The sequence below is a fragment of the Lutjanus erythropterus genome, chromosome 5 (assembly GCF_056507025.1).
Source record: "Lutjanus erythropterus isolate fLutEry1 chromosome 5, fLutEry1.hap2, whole genome shotgun sequence".
Taxonomy (NCBI): domain Eukaryota; kingdom Metazoa; phylum Chordata; class Actinopteri; order Lutjaniformes; family Lutjanidae; genus Lutjanus; species Lutjanus erythropterus.
In genome coordinates, this window is record NC_139321.1 from 17,144,319 (window position 1) to 17,172,302 (window position 27,984).

General features: G+C 39.5%; 1 protein-coding gene across 1 annotated transcript; it reads right to left on the minus strand.

The window, feature by feature from the left end:
• Positions 1–27,420, minus strand: inppl1b (inositol polyphosphate phosphatase-like 1b). The gene is made up of 27 exons (XM_084718921.1): positions 26,112–27,420; positions 23,160–23,223; positions 20,955–21,093; positions 20,033–20,153; positions 19,404–19,544; positions 19,118–19,205; positions 18,501–18,578; positions 17,700–17,837; positions 17,481–17,595; positions 16,823–16,923; positions 16,639–16,741; positions 16,333–16,529; positions 14,225–14,342; positions 14,001–14,097; positions 12,863–13,001; positions 12,639–12,738; positions 12,388–12,476; positions 10,736–10,817; positions 7,935–8,024; positions 7,730–7,843; positions 7,558–7,646; positions 7,378–7,465; positions 5,396–5,548; positions 4,911–4,983; positions 3,354–4,149; positions 3,142–3,257; positions 1–806 (listed from the first exon to the last, which is right to left on the minus strand). Exons 1-27 carry the CDS (start codon positions 26,246–26,248, stop codon positions 713–715), a joined length of 3,660 nt encoding a protein of 1,219 aa, XP_084575047.1. The 5' UTR covers positions 26,249–27,420; the 3' UTR covers positions 1–712.
• Positions 27,421–27,984: the final 564 nt, after the last annotated feature.

Genomic DNA, 27,984 nt, shown 5'->3' on the forward strand with positions numbered 1-27,984 from the left:
TGACAGTCAAGAGTTGCTTTATGCACTTTACTTTTATAAAGGTTGCATAAAACATGCACAGTGGACACAGGTACTGATTAAGTGACATGATAGCAACAGTATGAGACAGTAAACAAAATGAGATATGGCAGGTCCTTCTATGTCAACTTTACAGACACTGTTCCAGTAGATATGTACAGCTATGGATTTTATGCTCCATAGGTTTAATAGAGGGCTTTTACACGCTCAGATCCAGGCTCAATCATAGCAGAGTAATGGCAAGCACACAGTAGAAGGGATGAAGGTGAATGGTAAACACTGTCCTTGAATGAACACTGGAAATTGAAGGACTATAGTTTTATAGCCATTTAAAATTCATTTAAACAAAATCAATGAGATCTTTAGACTATAATCAATATTTGCATAAGTGTCAGTTTCCATTCGTATCACCCTCCTCCTCCATTATCTGTCAAGATGAATGGAAGAATAAAGCAGACTGTGCAACGACTACTTCCTGCGTCATGTTCCCTTTGCCGTGTTTACTCAAACAAACTATTGCTGCGGCATCGATCGAGTAAATGAAACGATGGCAGGGCCGTGGTAAAGTCCAGCTGATGTGATTGATATCCGATCAGCCTGACCTCCTTTCATATCTCGGCTCCAAAGCTTCTTCCAGTTCTAACTGAGCAGACCACGAGGCTTCGTACCATCATTGTTTTTTGACGTCTGTGTGTCAGTTCCAGTTCCTGGGCAGGTTCTCGAGGATCCTGCGACGGTGTGAAGGGTTCGTCACTCCTGCAGCACGTAGATCCTCCTCAGTGATACCACTGTGGAGGGGAGACATGACACTGAATCAAACTTGAGTAAATATTCAATAGTTATTCATAGAACTTTTTAACTTTACTTGATAGTCCAGTAAATCTTTATAAGTATGTACATAAGTATAATGTACCAACTCGATTTATTTAAGTCCCTGTAAATGGAGTTTTTCTTCAAAACCCCAAATCAGCCCAGCAGTTCCCCTCAGCTCACTTCAGTTGTAACAGTCCAACAGTCCAACACAGAAGAGATAAAATACCATCCTGTCTCTGTCCTTGGCTCAAACATGTCTGGACACAATAAAGCTGCTAGACGGAGCCTCTGCGTTTGTGATTGTTTTCAGGTTGCAGTGGCGTTTGACACTGAGACAGTGGAGCAGACACGCCCCACAGTGTTTCACAGCAGAGAAAACTGATCAATTTTTGATGATTTTGAGACCTAATTTTATATATTTAGTGATTTTTTTAATCACTCAAATTTGGCTGAGTGGCTAATACCACATATCTGTGGTGCAACAAACATTTATTGTTGCTTTACGTACAAGATTGTTCAGTGTTGGTGCCCCACTGTTTATTGCAACTATCCTCTGGACACAGAGGCTACTTCTACAAACAACAACAGACAAATGACTCCATTAACAGAAGTCAGTCACCCATAACTGGGTTACTGGTCAAGCTACATTTTCCATTCTGGTTTGTGGGTTCTGCTGTTTTAATGGTAATTTTGTGAAAGCATCAGCGGTCAGGTCAATGATGGAAAAATAACACTGGTTTGGGTTTGGTCGCATTAAGGTGTTCTAAAAATCATCAAGCAGCAACCACCATGTCTCAGTGACTACATTTACATGCACAAAATATTTCAGTTTTTGTCCTTATGAATGGATCAATGAAATCTTTACTGCCTCTAAAGGAATTTGTTATATAGAGGGCGGACACATGACAGCACAAAGTATAGCATAAACATAAGCATCGTATTAAAACACCATGAAAAAGCATAATTTGGGAAATTCGTAAGGACACAAAGAGCAGCACATCAAGTTGTCAGATCCAGACCATCTAATCAGAGCTGGTTAGGTGGCTGAATGCTGTGCAGGACAAAGGATGTGATCTCTCTTTTGGTTTACATCCTTCATACGCTATACCTTTACCTTGAAGATAGAAGTACATATTCAGACCACAGAGGGTGCAATGGGTCTGCTGTAATATTGTGAGCTAAATATATGGTGAACTGGTCTGTCATGAAAGTAATGCAACACATTGGTCCCCCAGTTATCTCGCCACCCAGTTTAATAGCCCTGTCCAGTTTGTTCTTGTTGTTGTACAGACAAAAGAGAAAAATACACATTCCTACTAAGCTGTTTAAATGAAATGAATTCCTGTTACCGTGAGGCTCCACTTGAGCCATTTTAATTCTTTACATTTAAATAGGATTCCTTCAAGTTTTCCACCGCTGGTGGACTTGACCCTCTGAACCTGTTAACATCCAAGTCTTTCATAATGTTTAAAAGCCTGTGTGTTTCCCCTTCGGACTGGAAATGTGGGCTTCTCTTTCTCTAAGCCGGCCTTGCAAACTGTTGGCTAGTTGTTTTATTTACAATACACAGAGGCAAGAAGACGTGTGCCAGCAACTATTATAACCTTATTCCATTATAACCTTTAATCATAATGTAATTCAAGTGGCCTGAGAGAATACTAGACTTTGGCTCCTTGTCTTCACTGTTTTCAGGCTTTAGAGAATCTAGCCCGCGACAGGAGACCAATCACAGGTCGGTAAGATGGTTTGACAACCTTGGAATGAGACTCAACAATCAATTACCTTTCTCAAGAATTGGTTACTGCACCTTCAATCAGAAAATGATATATTCATACTATAGGAATAGTCAAACGTATATGCTGTTTGTGATCGATATCAATTTCTGAATATTATCATGTTTGGAACAGTAGTGGAAAATTAGCGTATACGTAACTGATGAAGTCGACCTGTGAATGCTCTTTAGTGCCGTTCCTTTAAATGTCTGCTGTTATTTCCTTCAAGAAAACTCAAACAGTACTGATGTGACTAAAACCTTCTTATGAAAAGTTTGTAATTTTTCCACTTCTCCTAATTTGAGTTTAAGTTTTGATTTAAAATGTTTAATTACGTGGTAAAAGAAAGTTTAGGTATTTAATTGATTTATCTTGGTATTAGTATCTCTGCCAGTCACATTCTGTGATGTGATGGTTGTTTTCATCTAATAACATCAAAAATGCCTTCTGTGTTTATTATTATTTATGTGTCTATGATATGCAGCATTAAGCCTAGCTAAGTACTGCTTGTGGAGTATTTTATCTAAAATAATTTCACCTGAAATAATCCAGATCATCCCAGCCGTTGAGGCTGAGTCCCAGGGTGTATTTCTGCAGACCCAGAGCACTGAGAAGCTCCCGTACGGTCTCAGGTGCACCTTGGAGAACAGACACCTGCATCGAGATAAAGCAGATTATTATTATTATTTTTTTTCAACAAGGAACCAGAAGTCACGTCTTATAAAAACTGCCTTGAGAGCAGCATCCTACCTCTTTCTCCCAGCTGTAGCCTCTTTCTCCATGCATGGAAGGACCATTTCCGTAACCTGGCCTCTGGTTGGGTATGGATGGGCCTCTCTGCTCTGTGGGGAAGAAGTCGACTTCGCTGAGGGACTTGGCAATTTGCAAAGCAGTGAGGGAGTTGTCTCCTATGGGTCCAGGTGGCTGCTGATCCACCATCCAGGGGACAGATGCCTGAACGTGAGCTAAGTGAGTGGGGACGTAGGGGAAAGCTGAGGGCGTCTTGGCTGCCCGGATAGGATTGGTCCTTTCTGGCAGAAGCTGATGTTGATCTCGTCTGGCTTTTTCCCTGATGATTGCTGAATGATTCATGTACAAGTTCCTCAGGTTCTTCTCAGGCAGTATAGAGTCCTGAACCATATTTTTACCCTGGTATTTGTCTCTGGGTTGTGAAGTCTGTTCCTGGTACTGTGGCATAGCATTACTGGAAGGGGGAGGTATGGGAGATGGGGTTTTGGCTGGGAAAAGCTGATAGGAAGAGTTGGTTTGGCTTGTATGAAGGTCATTGGTTGGAGTGTACTGGGGCAGGGCGGCTGGAATTTCAATCTCTGTAAAGTCTGACCTGCGACAGGGTCTTCTGTCAAAGCCCTGACGTCCTGAGATTTTTGGGAGCTGCAAGGCCTCATTTCCAGACCAGATCACCTGAGGGTCCCTTCGCTGGGGGAGGGCCTCCTCCACCCTGCGTGCCACTGACACACCTTCAAAGATGAAGTAGGCAGGATTGGTGTAGCTGCTCGGAGTTAGTTTAGGAGGAGCTGCCATAGACCTGGAATGAACATACAATTAAATAGAATTTTGCAAACCTTTGCAAACCTGGTATTGCTAGATTAATTCACAAATGTGAATTACAAATCTGAATTAGTCTATAATTTCTCAGTTCACATTTGATCAACAATCTTATTGTTTTGTATATGAAAAACCAGGTAAAAGCATGAAAAATTTACATCAAAATAAGTGTGTATATGCTGCGGTTAAATCAACTAAAAATAGGCAACTGACTCCTTTTCCACTGCCAGTGGTCAAGTTTGTCTTTGTCTTTTTTTTTCTGAAGTTTCAAACTAATCACCAACTAATTTGGAAGGGTGTTCAAGCACTACTTAAAGAGAGCGAGATGAAATCTGTGGCAGAGTTGAGAAAGAGGCGACAAGCCTTCATACTATTGTGCTGGAAAAGTGGTGAAAACTAGCCTGTCCACCTGAGTGTCATGTTTCCATCACTACTGATTGAAGCTGGATTAATACCCATGAGTACCGCAGAGTCATTTGACCCAGGAGTGAATCACGACTGTACTCTTTATCAGTGACAACAAAACCCAGGTGCTGGTGGGTGTTAGTGGGTTTTTTGTCCCATGTAAAATGGGCTTAACTTTTAGCTTGGTTATACTGAGGGACAGAGCAGGTAAAATGTGCACACAAACTGAAAAGATTTGGTAAACCTGAGCTCAAGAGCTCTAGGGAACCTTTCTTTCAGAGCTGAAGCCTTTCTGTTGATTTACACTGATGCTCAGAAACATGATGAGGTCCTCACCTGTTTATTGGGACTCGTGTCGGTGCAGGAGACATGTGACCCCTCCCAGGATCTTTCTCAAAACAGAACAACTCTGAAAAAGCCAAATGAACAATGCATATCATAATGAGCAAAGCCTCTTCACAGTCTGCGTGGTGAGCGTAGGCCAAAGGCTGTGTCAGTTTGCAATCACACAGGATACTGGTGTGTTTGTGTGTGTTGTTGTAGTGCCTGACCTGGTGGCATAATACTCATCTGTCCTGTTTCAGTGTCTCAGGATGCATCTGGTCAGGGTCAGTCAATCAGGAGCCAAAAGAGGAAGCGGTCGATAGATACCAGCAAGCGTAAAGCCAAGCCAGGGATCATTGAGGAACCAAATAGAGGAAGCAATGTGAGACTCACAGGCGAGTCAAAGAATGCAGTGACAGTAGAGATGAAAGTTTAGTGGGAAGTGATAGTGCAAGCAAGGCAAAGGGGGAGGAGAGGACCAGTTCCGGCTGACCCACCGTAGACTTTTTCTCGCGTTCCTCGTCTGTCCTTGGGCACATGGATCCTGACCCGTCCTCTTATGGAGCCCATCTCTTCACCGCGGTGACTCAAGAACGTCTCAAACTGTTCAGAGGCACCAGTGAGTGAACGCAGACCCACACAGCATTCACCTATAAAAGATTATTCCTTAGATCAACAAGACCTCTTACCCTGAAACACAAGAGTAAAGTTAAACCTATCCATCCTGATAGTTTCATTATGATTTCCTTAGAGTTCACACATGATTTCCTTGTTTTTGGACACACTGACTGTAATTCAGCTACATTAGAGATGAACTGCATTGGATGTGGAGCACTTGTACGAAAATATATATTTAGAAAAGTCAATTCATTGCCCAGTGTTAATTTCACTGACATAATTTGACTGACACTTTTTTCACTGCTGAAAACAATACGACAACTAAATAAAAACTAATTTCTGATGGTAAAAACTATGACGAAATCTAGTGAAACTTTTATTAACAAATAAAAACAAGACAAAAATGTTTGGAAGGGGCAAGTCAGGGAGGGGATTCAATCAGAACTAATCTCTATGTGTGATAAGAAGGTTAGATGCACACAGCTGCAAAGTACTGATCTACCTGGGAAGTCAACTAGCATGCAGTCGCTACATGAATCATACACTGTACAGACATGTCAGCATTTGGGAGAAAGAGAACAGACATATGGATATATTGCACATTTGATCTCATGACAACAAGACCCTTTGTAAACTGAGTGAAGCAACAATCACTGGTAAAAACACGACAAAACTGAAGGGACATTTGCAGACGAATCATCCCGAAATTCATGCAATGGTTAACACACTTAAATGTTTTTGTTTGTCAACCCAACATTATTTTATCATCAAACCTGAACTGGTGTGTTTTGCTGAACTTGAAATACAATTACAATTTAATACACCATCATTGCATCAAAATATACTAATCCATACATTTCATTGTGAACATTTTCCTTCTTTTTGCAAAGAGAGGGAAAAAGTGCAGCGAATCTCAGAGGAAAACAGTTGTTAAAAAAAGTTTTCACAAAAAGTTGTGTCATTTCCAAGCTCAGCTTTTTAATACATATTTTTGGTGCTTAAGCTCAATGTGAAATCTGTAAACTGTGTCAAAAGACAATAAAACCACCTAGTTTCATTAATGAATGGCTCATTCATAGCACTTGTGGTGATAGTTTAAAAAAAAAAAAATGAGGACAAATCATTCAGTTTTTGAATAAACTGTCACTTTTAAGGCATCATTAGCAAAACTAGAGGGACATTACAGGGTGTAGTAAACACAAGTAAATTCAGTTTATCCATGTCTTTGAAAGGGTTAAGATTAGACTGACAGTTTACTGATCTATTTTCTATTAACTGTATCAATCAATGAGGGGAAACAAGGTGGATAAAAAACAGTCAGTTTATCCACCTCTGTACAGGGCTGGGTATCAGTACTCAATACCTTTATGTTATCAACCAAAATAACCCAGTAACAAATAGTATCGAAACTTCTCCAGTCAAACAGTACCTGCATTTGATACTTTTTGTACCCAGATCTAGAAAAAAAAACTTAATTACATTTTTTTTTTTTTTTTTTTTATTTGATAATACTGGCCTGCTACCACAGCAGCTACAACACAAACAGTCTGTGGTGGGGTGACGTCAAGTGCAGAGGTAGCAGTTCAGCATGCCAACATGCCACTGAAACATTTCAAAAGCTTGGCTGTACTACACACCTTTGTGGAAAGAATGTATCCATTCACATGATTGGTATCAAATTAAGTAGAAAAAATAAAATGCATCAAATGAAATGCTCTATTGGTATTGGTATCACTAGAAGGGTACTGGTATTGATACAGGGATCATAATTTTTAAAACAATATCCAGCTCTACCTCTCTATTTACCACAACCTTCAGACATTATGAATGGAGTAGTTAATTATACAAAATTAATACCAACCGTATGACTCAAACCCATCACATGACTTGACAGACAACAGCAGGTGCTGATCCTGAAGATACTCCATGTCAGACATGATTGGAAGAAGCTATAACAGACAAAAGCAAATGAAAAGTTAACAATTTGATTTCACGAATGTTCAGTACTTTGAGCCATTTCTAAATGGACTGAGCCTCTAACCTTTGGCAGTTGTTTGAAGGACCAGCCCAGTTTGAGAAACCCGGGAACATCACAGCTCTGCGAGTCATTCTCACTCGAGCGCCGTGTCTCTGCAAAGAAAGACATGAATGCATCTTAGCCACTGTGCTGTATAAAAGCTCACACAAAATGTCTTTTTGATGCGACACCATACCTTCAAGGCAAGACGAGTGAAATTCAATGAAGAACTTCGCCTTGCTCGCCGTCTTCACAATGGCCTCGATGCCTTCGAGCTCTATCCAGGCCCTCTCCATGCTTGAATTTAGATCTGTGCCAGACAAATGCATAACAATACTGCTCACATAAGATTCAGGATTCAGTCATATTCTATCTGTTTGTGTACACAACAATGACAGCACCTGTTTTGGAGCTGGACAGCGACGTCACCCCCACTTGGAACGTGGCAAAAACAGGTGAGTGATCGCTTGTGAAGATGTCATCCGTGCAACCTGGTAGGAGACAAATCCACCATTTACTTTGTTATTGTAAGGACTACATATCTCATATGTGCTGTAGCTGAAATGATTGTACAAGATATTTACAATCACGACTCCAGCAGATGTAAAAATGTGCTGTATAAGGTGCGGTGTTAGAACTACAGGTGCATAGGTTAAAACAAAGAGAAAGAGTTGAGAATTTTTTCAATGTGCCCTTTTTCTTTTTAGTTATTTTTTGTTTGTTTGATTTAAATGACTAGTTTAAAGTGTGTAGATGGATGTATAGGAAAAGGTAAAAAGGGAGGGATGTTTTTTAAGAATATATACGTAGATGCGTATACATGTACAGATGTGGTGATGTACAACCCCAATTCAAAAAAAGTTGGGATGGTATGTTAAAAAAAACAGAATGCAATGATGCCATTTTGACCTATACTCAATTAAATACAGCACAAAGAGATATTTAATGTTCAAACTGATAATCTTTGTTTTTTTGTAAGGATACACTCGTTCTATATTTGATGTCTGCAACATCTTCAAAAAAAGAGTTGGGACAGGGGCATGTTTACCGCTGTGTTATATCACCTATTCTTTAAACAACTCTCAGTAAACATAAACCGAGGACAGTAAGTAATTGTTGAAGTTTTGAAAGTGAAATTCTTTCCCATGCTCGATATATGACTTCATTCTTGCTGAAGTAAGGGACAGAAAAAGACGTTGCAGCATATGCTGCTCCAAAACCTGTATGTGCCTTTCAGCATTAACTAGGCTGTGGTGGAAAATCTGAAAATTAAGACAGACACCATGACCAAGATTGTCTCTGTGGTGTTTTAATAGAGCTTTGCAAAGGATGAGCACACAGTCACACAGAAAATGTAAAAGAAACTGATAATGAGTCAAGAATGTACATCTGTCTTATAGGCTTAGAAGATGAAGGAGGTCAGGATGGACCTGAAGTGCTTATCGGGAGAGTCAGGATGTTATTATGCTATCAGAAGTTGTTCTTCCAAAGGGAGAACAGCTGTGTGTTCAAGGACGAGTAACTGACAGAACATGAGAAGCTAATATGAGGAACAAAATACAAGTTCACCATCTAATTTTCCCACTACAAGGCCTTCACAGATAAGACAGTTAGCCATCATGCCATGAGCACCAACACTTTGTGCTGGGAACAATGTGGTGGATGTGTGGATTGTCCTTTTCCTCTTTAGTCCAGAGGACACGGCATCCGTAATTTCCCAAAACAATTTGAAATGTGGACGCGTCAGGCCACAGCACACTTTTTCACTCTGTGTCGGTCCATCTCAGATGAAGCTGCAGTGTTTCTGGATGTTGTTGATATATGTCCTTCTCTTTCCAAGTTACAGTCTGACCTTGCATTTGTAGACGCAGCAATGAACTGTGTTGACCGGAAATGGTTTTCCAAAGTATCCTCAAGCCCATGTAGTAATGTCTTTTGTAGAATCATGCCGGTTTTTATTGCAGTGTTACCTAAGGGATCAAATGTAACAGGCACTCCATGTTGGTTTTTCGCCCTGCCCTTACGTGCAGAGATTTCTCTGGATTCTCTGAATCTTTCAATGATATTATGGATTGTAGGCAGTAATAAAAAATGTTGTTCTTCTTCTGACTGAGGCTTTCAAAGATGCCCCTTTTCTACCCAATCATGATACTTTCACCTGTTGCCATTTAACCTGTTAACCCTCTGCAATGTTCCAAACAGGTGATTTTTGAGCATTCCACAACTTTCACAGTCTTGTGTTGCGTCTGTCCCAACTTTTTTGTTAGAGGCATCAAATTTAGAATGAGTATAAATTTTCAAAAGACAATAAAGTTCATCAGTTTGAACATTAAATATCTAGTCTTTGTACTGTATTCAACTGAATACAAGTTGAAAAGTGTTTGCAAATAAATTAATTCTATTTTTATTTGCGTTTTACACAATGTCCTATTTTTTTTTGGAATTGGGGTTGTACATACAACATCTTGAAATTGATCATTTTATTGTATATTCATCTTTTGTCTTTGTATTCACAGAACGTTTTTAATGTTTAAAAAAGGTATAAGAAACGAGAAAACGTTTGATGGACATGTGGATCTCTAATCAAATAAAGATAGAATAAAAAAAAGATTGTACAGCACTGTAAGTCAGATGAGCTGTCAGGGATATTTCACACGATTTGACAAAAGAGTGATTTAGGAGACAAAAACCAGCTTTGCTACTACCCAGCATTTGTTATGCTTTGATAGTTTGCTGAGGTTAGGAAGAAACAGCAGCTCAGACTGAATGAGAGGAAATGACTCTGTTTCTTTACGGACCACAGACCAGGATGTAGGGGTTGACCGTTATTCGTTTTGAGGGTTGCTCTCATTTTACAGCGGTACAGATGAAAAAAAATGACCACAGATATCTAAAATGAGAATGCTGCATCAAAACCTCGGCTATGTCAAGGCTTTAACGCTGCCCTTTCATGGTTGCTTTTATACATTTTATTTATGCCTTGGGCAACTTTTCTACTAAAAACTACATATAGCCTGGTGTTCATCACGCTGCAGGGATTTTCTTGAGTGCTCTCATTGCACATTATCATTGTAACCCATAGGGTTGTGTGTATGAACTTGTGCTCTTGGTTTGTTTTAACTGTTTAGTCCTTTGTGGAAGTGGAAACTAATAAATATATTGTTTTAAAAAAGTGAATGAATATATATTTTTGTAATCTTACCATATGCAGTGCAGATGATGTGTGTCTCTGGGTAGGACTTCCATAGAATCCGGTCACACCATGAAGGAACATTGACTCGCACCTACATAAACAGATACAGATATAAATCAACAACGTTTTGTATGTTTGTTTGATTACAATGAAATTTCCAGATATCTAATCTGTGTGCAGTGCAGAGGGGGGGGGACCTTCATTCCTGTTATGACAGACATTCCTTTTTTAGACTGCGGGTTAATTCTTGCCTCCTATTTTTAGTCGCCATGACAGCTGCTGTCAAAGATCCCTTAAATGGGATTACATTGCGCTTAAAAATGCCCTAACAAGAGAGTTCATGGTATATTTAGAATGCTTCCGAGGTGTTTTCATTGTTGTTGTATTTTTATGCTAAATATCTAATACACACTGTAACATCAGAGTCTAAAACACAACAAACAAAGAGGCACTTTCAAATATACTGGAATTATTTACAGAAAGACCTAAAGGGAATTAAAGTCGAGTCAGTTAAAGGATGGAGAAAATGGTCCTTTTGGAAACTGTGACTGATCCTAAATTTTCTGGTAAAAGGTTTTAGAAAATTGTACCTGAATCATAACTGTTTTTTGTTCTTCACATTTTATACCATATTAAGTGGGTGTTTTGTGTGTATTTAAGCAGGTTGTTGCTTTTTCACAATGTTCAAGTAATCTGGATGACTTGGACGATTTTGCAAAGTGTAAAAAATTGCAGAGTACAGTCCTCTGAAAACACGACACACTTGTTGTCATTTAAAGATATTGAAAAGTTTGCTTAATATTGTCAATCAGCAGCTTCAGTGCAAAATAATTGGTTTCAGACTTCTATCTGGGCAGGACCTTGTAGCTAGGGCAGTGTGAAATCTTTTAATTTATAAATGGTTTGTAAGGCCGGGGATAACTAAACCTTCTTCCCCACCAGCGTCCACTTCAGTTGGTGTTGTGTGGTGACACCACTGTTACAACACAGAAGTGGAAATGTCTGGAAATTTAAAAGAATTTCTCGGTTTTGTCAAGTTGTTTGAATCATAAAGAAGTAAAATACTATACTTCCCATATTCAAAACACATGAATGTTTTGTGCATTTGTAGATCCACTGTGGGCAGTATATTGTAATGCACATAATGAGAGTAGACTGACTGAATGTGGAACATCTGAGACATTGTGGAAATTGCACTTATTTTTCTAAAGACATCTCAGGCTGCTCATCATCTGTTTTGCAAATGGAGGGTTCAATAATTGTGAACATTTTCAGAATGTACTTGTGCTTCTTTACACTATAAAAAGAAACACTTGAAAGGGGTTGGTATTTATAGGCTATGCAATCATTTTACTGTATGTGGCCCATGAACTAAAGTGAGTGTGACTCTCCTATGCTACAGGAAGAGTTCGTCGCCACAGTATCTGTCGGAGTCATCCTCTGGGGACCATGAACGTTTGTACATAATTTTAATGGAAAATTCATCCTATTGTTGTTGGTGATTAAAATAAACCTACCATGTTTTGGCAGTGACTCATAGGTACAGATATTGTTTTAATGGTGGGCATGCATCCGCCGTCCTGTACCTGAAGAGTTTTTTTTTTAATGTGCACATCATCCTGTTTTTCTGAGGTGCTTTTGTGAAACAAGAAATGACTCACTCCTGAAGTCTTGTACTTTTGCCATAGGTAGCAGTCCCTGGAGCCTCGTTCATACCGATAGGTGGGTGGAAATGCAATCTTCTCTTCCTCTTAATCATGATAAACGGAGAAAGTGAGTAAACAAATGTGGATATTTATTAATCATTTATTTTGTGATTGCAAAATAGCATTAAGGCGCTTACACAATAACTGTCTGATATTTATAGCTTTCAAAAGAAAAAAAAAAAGGGCAGCAGGAAACTGAAACTCACTGAAATTGAGAAAGGCTTTCCTCTTGTGTCTCTCTCGGGTCAGCTGGTCTGCACACATGAGCTCCTCAAACTCTCTCTTAGACACATGTTTCAGGATGTCCTGCAGATAAAGAAGCAGAAACATCAGTGGCTGAGACTTCTCAACTGCTAAAGCAGCCACATCTAGCCGGCCTTTAATGGTGCCAAATCAGGACACTATGTCAAAAATAGGCACAATAACAGACCTGTACGTCCAGGTCGAGTCTGTAGTTGAGGTCTCCACACCAGAAAAGATGGGTGAAGCGCAGGCTGATGTCAAAGGCACCGAGCTGTTTTTCACCAAGGGATAGAAGTCTGAGGATGTCCACAAAGTTCTGGTTCCTCCTAAACATTATGCAAATCACAAATAGGGTTACACAATTAACAAAAATATTATGAAAGTTGAAATGATATCGCAATATAGCCAAGGGCAATAACCAAATTGCAGTAAGGACAAATGTGACAAAACAGCATTATAATGAAGTTCTGTAGAGCTGCACAGATGCCCTGACCAACAAATTCAGTTCAGGACAGTCCCTTATTACAAGCTGTGGTCCCAAATCCTGTCCTGTTAGTCCTGAAAATTAACCACACAGTAATAGATAATATGAAAAACATTTGAATGCGTAAAATATTCTGATCAAATCACTTATGTAGGCTCTAAACCCTGCTATTAGATATTAAACATGTCTTGTTGGTTTTTGCTAAATACGTCAGATTATTATTGATGTGTTTTTACTGTTTATTTCACCGGTTTGGGTGTCATGCAAAACGGGTTGTTAATGTTCTTTGACCTGTTTTAAACCAGATGACGGAGAGTGCAGCCAGGAATTTGTGAAAAAGAATATCTACAAACAATTTATAATATATATTCATAATTAATAATTAATAATTACTACAGCTTCATGTCACTCTTATCTGCTGAAATTTTTTTTAAATGATACTAACACACCTGTCACCTGTCATGTGATTTGTAAACACAAATTATCAGTCTAATGTTCTCAGAAATTACGCTGTACATTTTAATCCTTTTGACATGATACATTAATCCCCAACTCCTCTGTCCTGAATTTCACCCATTCTCACCTGCTAACCTACAAATCTTTTTCTCCAGATGTAGGAAAACATCTTTGTTTGCTACAGACTCCAACAAATGTCATATCAATGTGATTTCAATAGTTTCCTCCAGTTAAAATGAAAACTGTGACACAAAAATGATTCCCACTAATCATGAATTTTTTTACCATACATGCAGCCCTAATTACAAAAGACAATTATAAATGTTTTTAATACTGTACTATAAAAACTAAAGTACACATATTCTTATACTCATAGAGAATGTACCTCAGGACTTTGTCACTTCCAGAGGTCAGGTGGCAGTTAACAAAACCAAACGATGTTCCACCAAAGAGGAAGGAGACCCCAACAGCCCCCTTGTTTCCTGAAACAACAGAAACACTCAACTTCTGACCTCCAGCTTATTAAAAACACATCCTGCACCTGTCAGTCATGCCCTGATATTTCTGGCTGTGAGCCATGATTTCATGAGATCAGGCAGGGAAACATACCCAGCGTGTTCCCCAGGCCCGTCCTCACACTGGCTGCGTTCACATGGCTAATGCGACTCTCGTGCTCCGGCTTCACAAACACAGCCAGCCTCATATTCCAGAGGGACTGTACTGCCACCTACAGGACAATGTGGAGCATTACAACAGTTAGTCAAAGAGCAAATAATTACAGATTTCTCTATTGACTTGACCAATTTATATGAAGTCAGGCCCCAGTTCAGAGAACAGATGCTCATTTTGCAAAACAGGCCAGTTCTACTGTAAGATGATGTGTTGCTTTTATTTCAGATCACATCTTTGTAAAAAAAAAAAAAAAAAAACTAATACTCACATCAGATCTATAATCTATCACTGAGATATTTTCAGATATATTTCCACAACAATGCTGGTGGCAAAACATCAGAAACTCTCACAGTCCTTTCCTACAACCTGCTGAAAGTTTGAAAATTGTGCGTGCCATCACACTCAATACTGTTTATACATCCAAATGTAATATTTCACCATTTAACATGAGGGTGAATGTTCTTTGAAATAGTGAAGAAAGAGTTTTACTCTCTTAATGTGAACGGTACTATAAAATGAACGAAGCACAGATTTGAAGGATTTTAAAAGGATAAACTTTGCAAGACTAAATTGTCAGAGCTGACCCCATTATTACAGAGTGCACTTCTAACTGTATGCTACATATAGTTGTCTGCTGAAATATCCTTAGTTGATGTTCAGCAAACTTGTCCAACAAATCACACAAAAAATGTTATATATTGTTTGAAAATATGCAAGCCTGAAGTTTTAACATTTTTAGTTTGACATGACACCACAAAGAAGAGACCTTGTGACCAACCTTTTTATTTCTCCCAAGGCAGAGACTTGACAGTGTTTGCATGTATTTTGTGTAAATATAGCAGCAAACAATATTCAATATACAGTAATTTTAGATTGTGTAATATTAGATCATTTTCAGTATTTTTTGTTGCAAAATTGCAAATCTGTTCAGACAACTGGGTGAATATTTAAAGAGCATAAATACTGGTTTGGAGATTCCTGCAAGTAGCACTGAAAACAATTTGAAAGTAACTAAAATGAATAGTTACAATTTTACAAAACCATAAGATTTAGATGGCTGCAATAATTGTTTTACAAATTCAAATAAAAGCATTTCTTTATTCATGTATTTTACACATTTTATACTAAAAAAAACAATAAAATATTTTTTTTTAAAATTAAAAGAGTGAATTAGAAATCACTGTGAAGAACAAAAGTATCATAGCAGGATATAAAATAGTGATGAAATTTTGACAGACTGATAGATTTGTGTTCATGCACACAAACTCTCAATAATTTTCGTGACATCCAGCACAACTTTCAAAATAATATATACAGACATAGTGTGAATGGCAAGAAAGTCTCAATCACACAGGAGATTTGGTTTCCGTTCCCATGTGAGACCAACAGTCAGTGTTTATTTTAAGGTAGCGGTTATTTTAACTGTGGTCTTTTACTAAACCTAACCAAGTGGTAACTTGTGCAAAAATGTAACCAAGATCTTTATTTCTAAAGTGTAACCACACACATTTATTAGTCCTTACTTGACCCGGAATGAGAATGACAGTGGATAAAACATAAGTTTGAAGCTGAGTTACTGAGAATCACAAAAAAAATAGACCAATTGAGACCTTGGACACCAGTCAAACATCTATTTTGTGACTAATTCATGAATGTGAATAGTGAAATACCTGATTTTGAAATTATATGACCAGTGTTTTCCTATGAGAAAACCTTTGCTCGACTCCACTGATTTAGCAATCCAGTATAAAATTTTAGGACTCACAATGGACAATTAAAAAGAAATCAAATTTCAAAATTGGATTGTGACCTCGCTTGAGCCACATAAGGTCTTTACAATCCTCTCACATGTGCTGTGGTACTCCCCAAGCCTTGTAAACAGACTTTGATGTGTAAAATTGGTGGAGTTCCCCTTCAGCTATTCTGGGCATGTAAATTTATGACTCTTTCTTCTGTGAAATATAGAAACTTCATGGATAATTCACCCTACAGAGACATAAGAATCACAAACTTAAGTTTTAAAAAAGTTCGAAAAGGGGAGTTACCTGTTTGAAGTCAATGTGAGTGTAGCTGCGAAGGGTTGCTTTGATATGTTCTGTCCACTCTCTCTCCCCTTGCGGGTTTTCCTGAGTCCCCAAAGCGTAGATGTCATGAGGGAGCAAGGCAGTCGACTCATCAGGGGTGTGTCCCAATCCACAGCAGGTCACCCACGTCTGCAGGCTGCGAGGAGGCGGAGAACCACCTGTGCACACAGAACAACACAATAAATAATTTAAAAACAACCTTCTCCTTCTGCACATCGGCGAGTGCTGCCTGACAGTGGTGGACTCTGTCATCTCATTTTTGGTTACCCATATTCCAGGTGCCAACAAACACAGAGATCACATCAGGTTCACTCAGGGGAGAGTGTCTTGTTTTCATCAGCTGGAGGAGCTGGCAGAAAGCGTCGCGTTTCTGAAAGAGATGAGGGTAAATTATGGGAGAGAAAACAGTGGATTCCAGTTAAAAATGATACCTATTATCTCGCCTTCTTACCCGAGCACTCTCAAACATCATCTCCCGCGGTGTGTTGTGGTGGCTGTCAACAACCATGCGCACCTTGGCTGGACTGCTCTGGAACTTGACAATCTGAAGGACTGATACCCAAGAAACATGCCAGCAGATAAGTTATAAATAATCACAAAATAATTCATTGATCCCCGGGGTGGGGACAGGAGTCATGTTACAGTTGCTCTCATTATAGAATAAAAAATTTCTGTAAGCGTAGAGAAATTATGAGGAAAAACAGAAAAATAAGAAATCTGTTAAAGTATGGAAAAAACAATTAAATAAGTACGCATTTTACAAAAATAGATAAGAATTTAGGAAACAATAAATAACTTAGCAAAACTAAAGAATAAGAAATAACATATATATCAAAAATAGGAGCAAATTTGCATTCAAAATATATGCAAGAATATTATAAATAAGATTATTAGTTGAAATGTACAGTAAAAATGCAGCATCAATGCACAGTTGAATTGTTGCCCAATTTTTTGTACTGTTTAGTCAGAATTACGCAGTTGAAAATATCAATAATGGGTGAAATAAGCCTCTGGACTTAGACAGTAATAGAATATACTGACTGAATATACCTGAATGTATTTGCAAGCAAGATAAATGTTACAGGCACTAAAACATGAATATATCTTACTTCTATCATGTGAGACCCTCTCTATACCAAATGAACCAGCCTTCCTGTCAAAGAGCAGCACTCCTGTGTCCACATCCACAGAAACAGTCTGTCTGCCATATCTCACCATCTTCACCTGGACGCACGAGGAAAAACAACTGTTTACGTAGTCAGAGATGAATTGTATGATTTGTGATCTTTTTAAAAGATAAAAATACAAGTGAATAACAGCATAATTACCTGAAAGGAGTGGACTGGCAGCTGTCTGGCTTGGTTCTTGGCAGGTGTTACATTGGTGGGCGTCGGTTCAGGAGGGGGTGGGTTCGGCTGCACTGCCAGATTGTGATTGGTCACCGCATCTTGTAACGCTTTTAATACCTTTATGAGCAGGACATTATTTGAAGTGTTACAGCCTAAACATTGTTATACATCAGTACAAGGATTTATTGCAGATAGAGATAAATAGAACTACTTGACACAGTAGACCACAACATCTTGTCAAACACAAAACCTCATAGCTGTGTAATTAAAAACATTTGTTTTGTCATCACTCAAAAATGAGCACTACCACTAAACATTTAAAGATTGTGAGAAGTGTGGAATATATCAATGTCCTAACAGTACTATAGAATCAATAGTGCTGGAGAAACTGAAACACACCAACTGAGAACAAGTGCAGTCAGTTAGTTAATTAAAGAATTATGAGTCTCTCCAAGCTCAATATTTGGCTTTAATCGTTAACAAAATATTTGTTTGTTGCCAATATATTGACCATATGACCTATGAACCTGAATCAGATGGGTTTTACTAGCCAATGTATTTACACATACAAGGAATTTGATTCCTGTTTTTCCATTGCTCTCGAAGTATTTACACAAAATAGAATAGAAATAACAGGTTTTCTAATAAGTAATAGAACTGTTAGAAATCACTGCATTATCACTCATGAATGTTGCTGTTAACGAGAGACACCATCAATACATACGTTCATTTCTAGATTTTTTCCAAGGTGCAGCAGCAGTTTACTGAACATAAACATACCTTTTTCTCCAATGAAGACAGGAGGCTGACCAAAGCTGAAATCTTACACAACAGGCTGTCTATCTCCATCTCCGGGCCCTTGATCCAAAAGTACAAGATGAAAGGTGCAATTAGTTGATGTGTGTGGACGTACCGTACCAGTCAAAAGTTTGGACGCATCCTTTCACTCAGTGTTTTTTCTTTATTTTTATTATTGTTCTACCTTTTAGATTAATTCTGGACTTTCTTTTCCAGAGTTAAAACATAAAGGACTCTCACACAGTGTCTTCTGCAATTACAATCAAAGATTTAATAACATCGTTGTTATTAAAGGTTTGATTGCAAGTGCAGAAGAGTGTGTTCAAGAGTCCTTTTGTTTTTTATTGTCGACCAGTGGGCTTGTCATACACACCTGTTGACCTGTGTGCAAATGTTTTTTGCTCTTTAATATTTTAGATTCTTAAAAGTGGTCTACTTGTGCTTTGATGACAGCTTTGCACACTGTTGGTATAATCTGAACAATGCCTTATACAATACAGAAAAAACACTGAATGAGAAGTGTGTCCAAACCTTTGACTACTGCTGTATAAGAATACAGTTAGCTACTGTTGTAGCATGCAGCATGGTTTGTATTGTACCTGTGCCTTGGTGTTTGTTATAGAGCAGCTAGGATGGTCGAAGACCTTGGCCAGGGTTTCCAGACTTGAGAGAGTCAAGTCAATCTCACTGTAGATCAGAATCAACACACAATTTTTGATTAATGACTGTACATCTATGTCGACAAATTTTAGTGCATGCATTCAGTAAACAATTAAATTATGCAGCACCATCAGTGTACTGCATCCTAACAGTCTGTACATTACAAGTTGCTTTGAGTTTTTACTTTACATACATTATTAACAATAAAATCAAAAACACGCTGACCTGTTTAGGCCTTGGCAGGCGGTGCCCAGAGTACGCTTGAGGTGACACAGAGTTGTTGCCCCTTTATGCACATTCTCAATGTCGAGAGGCAGCTCACTGAAGAGGTAGTCATTGAGTAGACCAATCACCTCACCCGAAGTGCTGCAAACAGAACAAAATTCAGACAGTAATATCTCATAAACTATCTAGTTCTGCTCTCTGGACTGTTGCTTAAGTTTCATCTGCTAGAAAAAAACCCTCTTTGAAACATTTGTGAGACAGAGTACACCAAAAGCAGTGGTTCAGCGCACATTAGATACTATATTAAGTCAGTTTATTAATAGGACAAAAGAGCGAACAGTGTTTCACACGTGGCTTTTTTTATGCTTGATTGCTAACAGGTGCATGTTTAAATTAGAATATCCTAAGCTGAGACCATAACAGATGGCTAACATTAATGAAACACTATAAATCACTTAAATAAGAAATAAATAAACAATCATAAACCAAATAAACAGTCACATCTATAAATCTATCTGATATTTGCACACAGAAAAGAAAGAAAGAGGAAGAAATATAAAAGCTATACATGCAGCAGAGATAAGCACTACGCAATGGACCTCTAACTAGCTTTAGCTAGATAATCGTACTTGGATGTGTTTAATTCCTGTAACTTATCCAGGAATAGGGTGTGAGGGGCTGGTTTTGCTGGTGGTCCTGTAAAAGGCACTGTGCAGACAGCGGCTGGAGCTGGAGGCGGCTTCTCATCATCTGTGCACACAAAACATTAAATCAGACATTATTTAACCTCTCCTAGTCACCCTCTTCCTTCCATAGGCCATTTACCCAGTAACAAGTAGTGTAAGGGATTACAAACTCCAAGACAATAATTATTTTAAAGTTACTAATCCAAGTAATTCTGGGGTTATGAGCTAGAGAGGCTGTCCTATGATGGCATGTATGTGAAGCAGGTCACATCAGCTGTTAGCAAAAAAGCTAAACAAAGAATGGAGGATGAGGGAGAGGAAGGGAGGCAGACTTTCCACAGGTGAAAGTATTGTCATTATTTAAGTACTGTGTTGGTTTGGCTCCTCGAGAGAAAATGCAGTGATGGAATCTATTTGAAGGACACACTCAGAGAGGTGGACATTGTTTCCACCACAATTGACATCTGGGCAACCAACAACAAAAGCTTTATGGGAGTTAACAGTGCTCTGGATCAGCTGTTCAACTTTGGAGCGCAACAATGCCACCAACAAAAGAGTAATGTAACTAATTACTTTTGATACCAGGCAATAAGTGAAGTAATATTACCATTTTTTAAGTACTGGCCAACAGTATATTCCACAGATAAGTGGTTACATAATCTGAAAGCTGGCAACATGAAGATTAATTTGCAGCTGAGCACTGTGGGTCAAGTTTTTCTAGTCATAACTTCGTAATAAAAATTGTGTTTTCTTTAGGTGCCTATTCAAGTTATGAAAGTGTATCATATGTATCATATAATGCACCATATCTGTACGTGTAGTTAACTGTTGAGTTATTTGTCGTGATAACAGCTAAAGGACCCACCTGAACTCTCATCCCCAGTGTCTGTATCGCGAGGAACAGCGTAGAGCAGAGGAGTGACCAGGCCCTTGTGGGGATGCTGGTACCCCAACACCAGGTCCTCCAGTGTCCGGAAGCAGTTTACCTGCACCCCCTGTGTCGTCTGTAAGACACGCAGACACATACATGGGACAGAAATCAATGAATATAAGTACCGTATACATCACATGACCATGCACACTTGCTAACAGTCTGTCATTGATGTAAACATAAACAGGAAAGACCACAGAAACCGTAAACAGATGCAGACGATAAGAGACGTGACACTTTGATGGTACATTCAGAAATACATTTTTGATGAAAATGTAGCAGTTTAAGTCAATTAAGTACTTTTATTTTGTTTGATAACCTGGCTTTGAGTAATACACAGCAAAAAAAAGGAATGAAAAACACATAGCTATGAAGTTATGTGTGTTCAGATAAGATGTTATGGTCTACAGTGTCAAGGCTTCACTAGGTTCTATTTATTTACATCCTCACCACCTTGTTTGTTCTCAAAGTTCTGACATAACAAAACTCTTTCACATATTTAAAAAGTTCTGACTGGTGTATTTTATGTGGTTGTTAGAGGATGTTTCAACACAGTGCCCCAACCACCCCTCCTTTCCACATATTGCTTGGTAGAACAAAACAGAAGTATTTATTTGCATGACAGAAAAAGGCACAAACAGATGATTTGCAATGATAAAAATCATCCCAGGGGTATTTAGAAAGGAGAGGTGACACCACTGACAGCTACTTCCTTCCTACAGCAGCGGTGGGCCGTCATGTTTCACCGAGGTTCAACATTCCCAGTCAGTCTAAAAAGCCCCCCCTCCTCCCAATAAAAACATGGCAAGGAAGTTTTTACATGCATATGTTCACATATTTAAGTCACAAGCACAAGAAAGCCCCAGACTTTCCACAAAAACCTACACAACTACACTTCAGTGGCACTCAAAGCAGAACTTGCAGAAATTAAGATTAAACAAGCACACATGCTATGCACAGGTGCTGCACATACACACTCAGCATGCTACCACATGTACATGTACAAAATTAACATGGTACACATCAGACCACAATACCAAGCAAGCTCTTTTCCTGTGCCCTCTTTTCTGAATGCTTTTGCTTTTATTTTGCAGTGAAAGCAACCGTTTTTTGGCTCGAGTGACCTGACTGGATTGCCAGGAACACTTCAAATAGTATTTTTTGGACCACAAGGATCTCTTGAAAAGTAATTAAAAAGAAATGACAAGGAATAAGAGACAGTGAGGGGACAAAAAAAAGGGCCCAAAATATCTCCATGGCCATCTTGGAAAAACAAAACGGCAAGCATGCGACTTGTGAGTTAGTGGAGCCAATCCAGTCAGGGAAAATTCGTACTGGAGGTTTATACTGATGGCAGTGGAAAAACAACTGAAATAGCAACAGAGTTTAAAGTCTTCGATTGAAAGCAGAGGATTTTTTTCCAAGCTGAAGACTTTAAAACGACTGCCAGACAATCATTATTAAACTGGTTATTGGACTTTAATATGCAGTCATAGTTAAAAAGCCACAGTTGATTTGTGGTTTAGGCCCTGAAAATGTTTATTTCTCTCACACCCTTACCCACAGTGTGTGCATGTGTGTGTGTGCACTCGTGGTTGCAAACTTTGTGCTTGTGTGTATTTTTATCACCTAATAATTAGGTCATTTGCTGGCTAAATGGCCCCCTGCTCAGGGTTTCAAAAACAAGACACATACCATCACTGGCTTTAACCCTGCCACATCCAACAGACTCATTATGTCTAATACAAACACCCCCATGCATACACATAACAAATAAGCACACCCATTGGTCAGTGACCTAGTGTGTGGGTTGAGTAGGAATCTCTGAGACATAAAAACAATTTCTCCTCTGTGCGGCTGAGCTTATGCTGCAAGCATGTGGCCACATGGCAGAGATGCCATTCAAACAACAAGGCTGCTGCAGTCGCAACAGAGGCTGTACAGAGAGGAAACACAAACATGTTCCTGTTCTCCTTACAACAGGCAATAACAAACCATTGTTTGATCCCCCCTGACTGGCTGCGTTTCTCTCTGTGTGTACAGTTTGTGCCAAGGTTTCAAACTTCTTTTGTGTTTCTTTTTCCTCTGGTGTTCCTCATTAGGCAGAGGATCCAGTAACATGCGGCGGTAAACACTCACCTGAACTGCTAGAAGGCCGTCCGCATCGGGAAGAATACGATAGGTGTGGACATGGCGTTGGAACCTTTGGAAACCAAAATTAACTTTTGTTAAAACTGTAAACAAAGATTTTCTCAACTTAATGTAAATATGCAAGTTTTATTTATACAAGTTAAAGCTACTACAAGGACTTGTGAACTGGTTACAAAACAGTTTAACACTGATGCCTCTATACAAAATAACAAGACCATCTGTGAAAAGATCATCTATTTCTATATAGTTATTCTTAATGCCTGCCATTGAGTCAGATTTTCTTATGATGAAATGAGTCTGTGATTACATTTTCACAGGCAGAGTTACAGTGAGTAGTACATTAGCTCGGCTAAAAGAAGGAGGAGATTTTTATTCAGATAATTTGATTTTTGGTGTTATATTTTGGAGTTATTCCAGTGCAACACCACTGCTTTTGTCCACAGGTGCCTCCAAAATCAATAAAATAGGAAAGTTGCTTGTAGCAGCTTTTATTAAACCTAAAATTTCCAGCAGTTATTTTCAGAACACATCAGAACTTATGAACTTAGTTCTTCTAACCTGAAGTCTTTGGATTTGAAATGATGAGTTGAATGAATGTACAATACAGTGTTCAATCAACTCATTACATTAAGTCTCTAAAGACACATGATCAGCACATTAGCAGACTTCCCAGCATGCACTGTTTGAGTATTAAGACTCTATAGTTTGTCATGGTTGTTTCTTTTAAAACGATAAAAACACTGCAAACCCTGATGACACATCCTGTTTATTATGACATGTCCTGTTTTTATTTTGTTATTAAACGTCCAAGTTAGGCGAACCCAGGACACTTGGTTACATTGGTGACAGCTGTGGTTCTTTTCTGAAGCTTAGCTTACTCAGCTAGCTGGTTAACTTTATTTCGAGCTGAAGCAAAGTTATGGACATGTGTAGGATGGACCGGTATGTTGGGATACAAGAGATGGCCTTCTGTTTTCTGGGCTGAGTGAGACAGTTGGAGGTTGCGGTCAGAGTGACAGCGGGAAGCGGTGGTGAATGCTGTTGAGCTGGGGAGCATGTCCGCTCTTCTGTAATGGGACTGCCCCACCCAACCTCGACCCCAAAAAGGACAAAAGACAATGATGTCATGGTCCATCTGCAATTTTTACTGTGGACATATGCTACATCATATGCCAATCTGGTGGACATTGCTGGACGCTACTCCAACGGGAGAAGCAGCGGGTGTGAAACAGACTTTTTAAACTGAGAAAATGTAAAACGAAATCAAATTTGTCTGTAATGGTCGTCAGTCTGACTGAAAAGTTGTTGGCTCAACTTAATATCTTGAGCTTTTTGAACAGATTTTCTAAAGTACAACTGAGTTACTATCAAGTTTATTTGCTTTGTATCGTTACAAAATCACCCCAATTTGTCTTTTCAAATTCAGTTAACTTAACAATAACTTTTTTAAGTTAAAACACATAATTTATTTTACAGTAGAACAGCATGGCTAATTACTACAACACACTTGTGAGCAAACATTCAAAGGGAAAATATACTTCAATGTATTGTTTAAATAAAGACCAGATGTTTAGCTGCATTTAAAGACACTGTAACTTTCTTAACACGGCGCCAGTTGTTTTACACATCACTAATGACACGGCTTATTTTAGTTATCCAATGTGTGAGAGACACTTAGATCATCATCTGCATCAGTCACTTCAGGGAAATCTGTATTCAGGCGGCACGTAAAGATGAATGGCAACTACTGTATATTACATGAAGGGGAGAGGTGAACCATGACGGCAGAATGACTACATACAAATGTGGGGGGAAATTGAAGAAACTAAAAGAGGGGATGACATATCGCAAAAAGAACGAAGGGAAAGAGGGAGCACTATGAGTGGCCAGGCTCAGCTTTCAGGAATGTATCTGGCTCGGACTGATGAGCAGTCAGCGTAGTGCGGTCGCTGGAGCTCCCGCCCTCTTTCAGGGGCCCCAGGGAAGAAAGAGGGGTAAGAGGGGAAACAGGGAGTCCTGGGCCAGGGTTTGACTGGCTTGAGGTGGACTGTGTTCATTCGGACAGTCTGGGGAGGGTGTATGTATGAGGTTGGCTCAGCCCGTACGCAGCCATTCTTCGCTGCCTGCTGGCACATGATGGTGAAAGTGATGGATGTGACGGGGGGAGTGAAGCTGCTGAATCAATTTACAGATGGGGACATTCTGCAGAAATGTTGAGTTTATGAATAGTTTCCAATCCTATACGCCAAAATCTCAAAGTTTCACAAGATTAGGTAATTAGCTTTGGTTCGACATAAAGTAGAACGGCTCTCTGGTTCTTCTCACAAAGGCTGCTTTTACTAGTTCAAGACATCCTGAGTGAATCATTCGTTAAATATTTTCAAAGAGGTGGAACACATAAAATTAGACATATAAAGAAACATTCAGTAGCTTCTATAAAAATGACTTCTGGAGTGCAGGAGAGTCACATTCCTGTGCAATTTCCTTTTCTTTTAACTTGGGATTAGAGGTGTCATTGATGTTAATAAGTAAATTAATAAAATAAATATACTGATATAATTAAATTAACCCACATATGATAATATCATGTAAATAATCCAGCTCTTAAATCATTTCTATTTCTTTCCATTTCTTTTGTTTATCAGTTCATCTAGTTGATGTTTCACTATCTGTTAAGTGTAATTGCACATTTTGTACACCTTTGTACAGTTATGGTTACAGACTCTTTCTCCACCTCCTTACACTTGTATTTTGTTATGACAAGAGCTGTACAATTACAAATACATTAACAGTACCAGCTCGCAGGTTCATGTACACAACATCCCATCATAACAACTTAAAGTACCTTGGATAGGCAATTATGTTTGATTGTGACCGGTAAGATAAACTGGCTGTCCACTAAGTAGGTTAATGTGTGTGTGTGTTTGTGTGTGTACTCACAGCAAGCACAGTGCATAGGCTCCTGGCACAGACTCACTGTCTCTCACTAGGTAGCTGCCATCCCTCCCTGCCCGTGCCAGCAAGTCCTCTGCGTGCACACGGCTGATGTCACGATGATACCATGCTGCCGTCGTCATGGCAATCAATGCTGTGAGATATGTTCATAAAAATAATCCACATGAGGCGACAAAGTTGTGAAGAACACACACTTAACAGATTTTACTGTGTCAGATGTGCTCAGATGGCATCCCGCTGGTGGTCTGTCATTAAAGCGTGTTTAGAACCCTCCCATGATCCTTTTCTTCATGATCAAAGTGTCAGACAGACAATCCCACACCTTGTCTGTATCAGCTAGCACTTCCTGGTTCTCTGTTAGTTTCTTCTGGGTCACACATCCTGTCGCATTAGAGGCAGAAAGAGAGAAACATCCAGCTGATGGTGTGGTGAGCTCCCCCGTCCACCTCTCTGATAGTATCCTCGTATAGACGGACACTGTTTCAGTTTTTGGTTGCAAGTTGCTGCACCCAGGTGGGTGTGTTGCTCCAACAAACACAGACCATCACAACAGCAGCAGTGCGAGTGAGGGAGAGGGAAAAATAGCGAGAGGTGCTGCTGAATGAAGCAGCCACCCCTGAGGCAATGACGGTGCCTCTAGCTTAACCACAAACACAAGCCCTCCTCTTGTCCCAAAACAAAAACCCCACATGCAAACAACAGGAAAAGAAGAACCAAGAATGGCAAAACAAACAAATCGAGACTCACACACGGCACCCACACACTCATGCACGCACACAGCAGAGACAGAAACATACCAGATGGAACTCAGTCAGCACTAAAACCAGACAGGCATGCAACAGAAACCAGACTAATTCAAATGATTTCCCAGCTCTGTTGCCATATAAGGGAAAAGCAACACCCTCCAAAAAGTTCAGCTGATGACTGCAGTTGTCTTTGCGTCTTCCAGGCCCAGATTCCATTTAGAGTGTGTCTGGTTGGACGCGGGCTGCTCCGGGGGTCTCACTTTCATGCTGGATGTTTGTGTGTGTCTTGTCAGTAGAGTCCCGTCCGCGCTGGCGTGGTCTCCAGCGGTTCTTCAGAGTGCTGTCAGAGGAGAGGGAGGGAGTACAGAGGCAGGCAGAGGACAACCCCGTTAGAGCGCAGGGCAGACAGAGGAAGTGACTCGACATTCCAGATGGCGGACATAGCCAGGAGAATTCTTGCAAGGGGCTCAACTTTACCACCAGTGTGTGAAACAGCAGACTGCTTCCTTTTTACTCTCTCCTTCCCCTCCCGTCTTCTTCCTCTCTCAGCCCCCTACCCTGTCTCTCTTTCCTCAAATTCCAAACAGAAAACACAGATTTACACACACACACACACACACACACACACACACACACACACACACACACACACACACACACACACACACACACAGGTGGGCTGCATTAGTTTCTTTTGTCATCTTTATCTTCTGAAGTTTCATCAGCTTTCTTTCCTCCACCCTTTATTTCTCCTGTCCTAACATTCTTCCTTTTGTCACCCTCCTTAAACTTCCTTTCCTTTCTTGCTCACTCCTTCCCTGTAAGCAAAACGCAGCCTCCATATGGTTATGATCATCCTTCACTTTCTTATTTTTGCCCTCGTAGAACATCGCCCATTATTCAGCCCTCCTACTTCCCTCCTTCTCCATTAGCTGGAACGTATAACTCTGTGGGAAGCTGTTTGGTCCCATATTTGCTGTTCTGCCTCTCACTACTCAGCAGAAATGTGCCGACCACCAACCGCAGCCTCCATAAAACAAATAGACATCCCATCCCAATCTGATGACATATCAACTTAACCCTTAATCTGTAATCAGTTCTTCTTAAGGTTG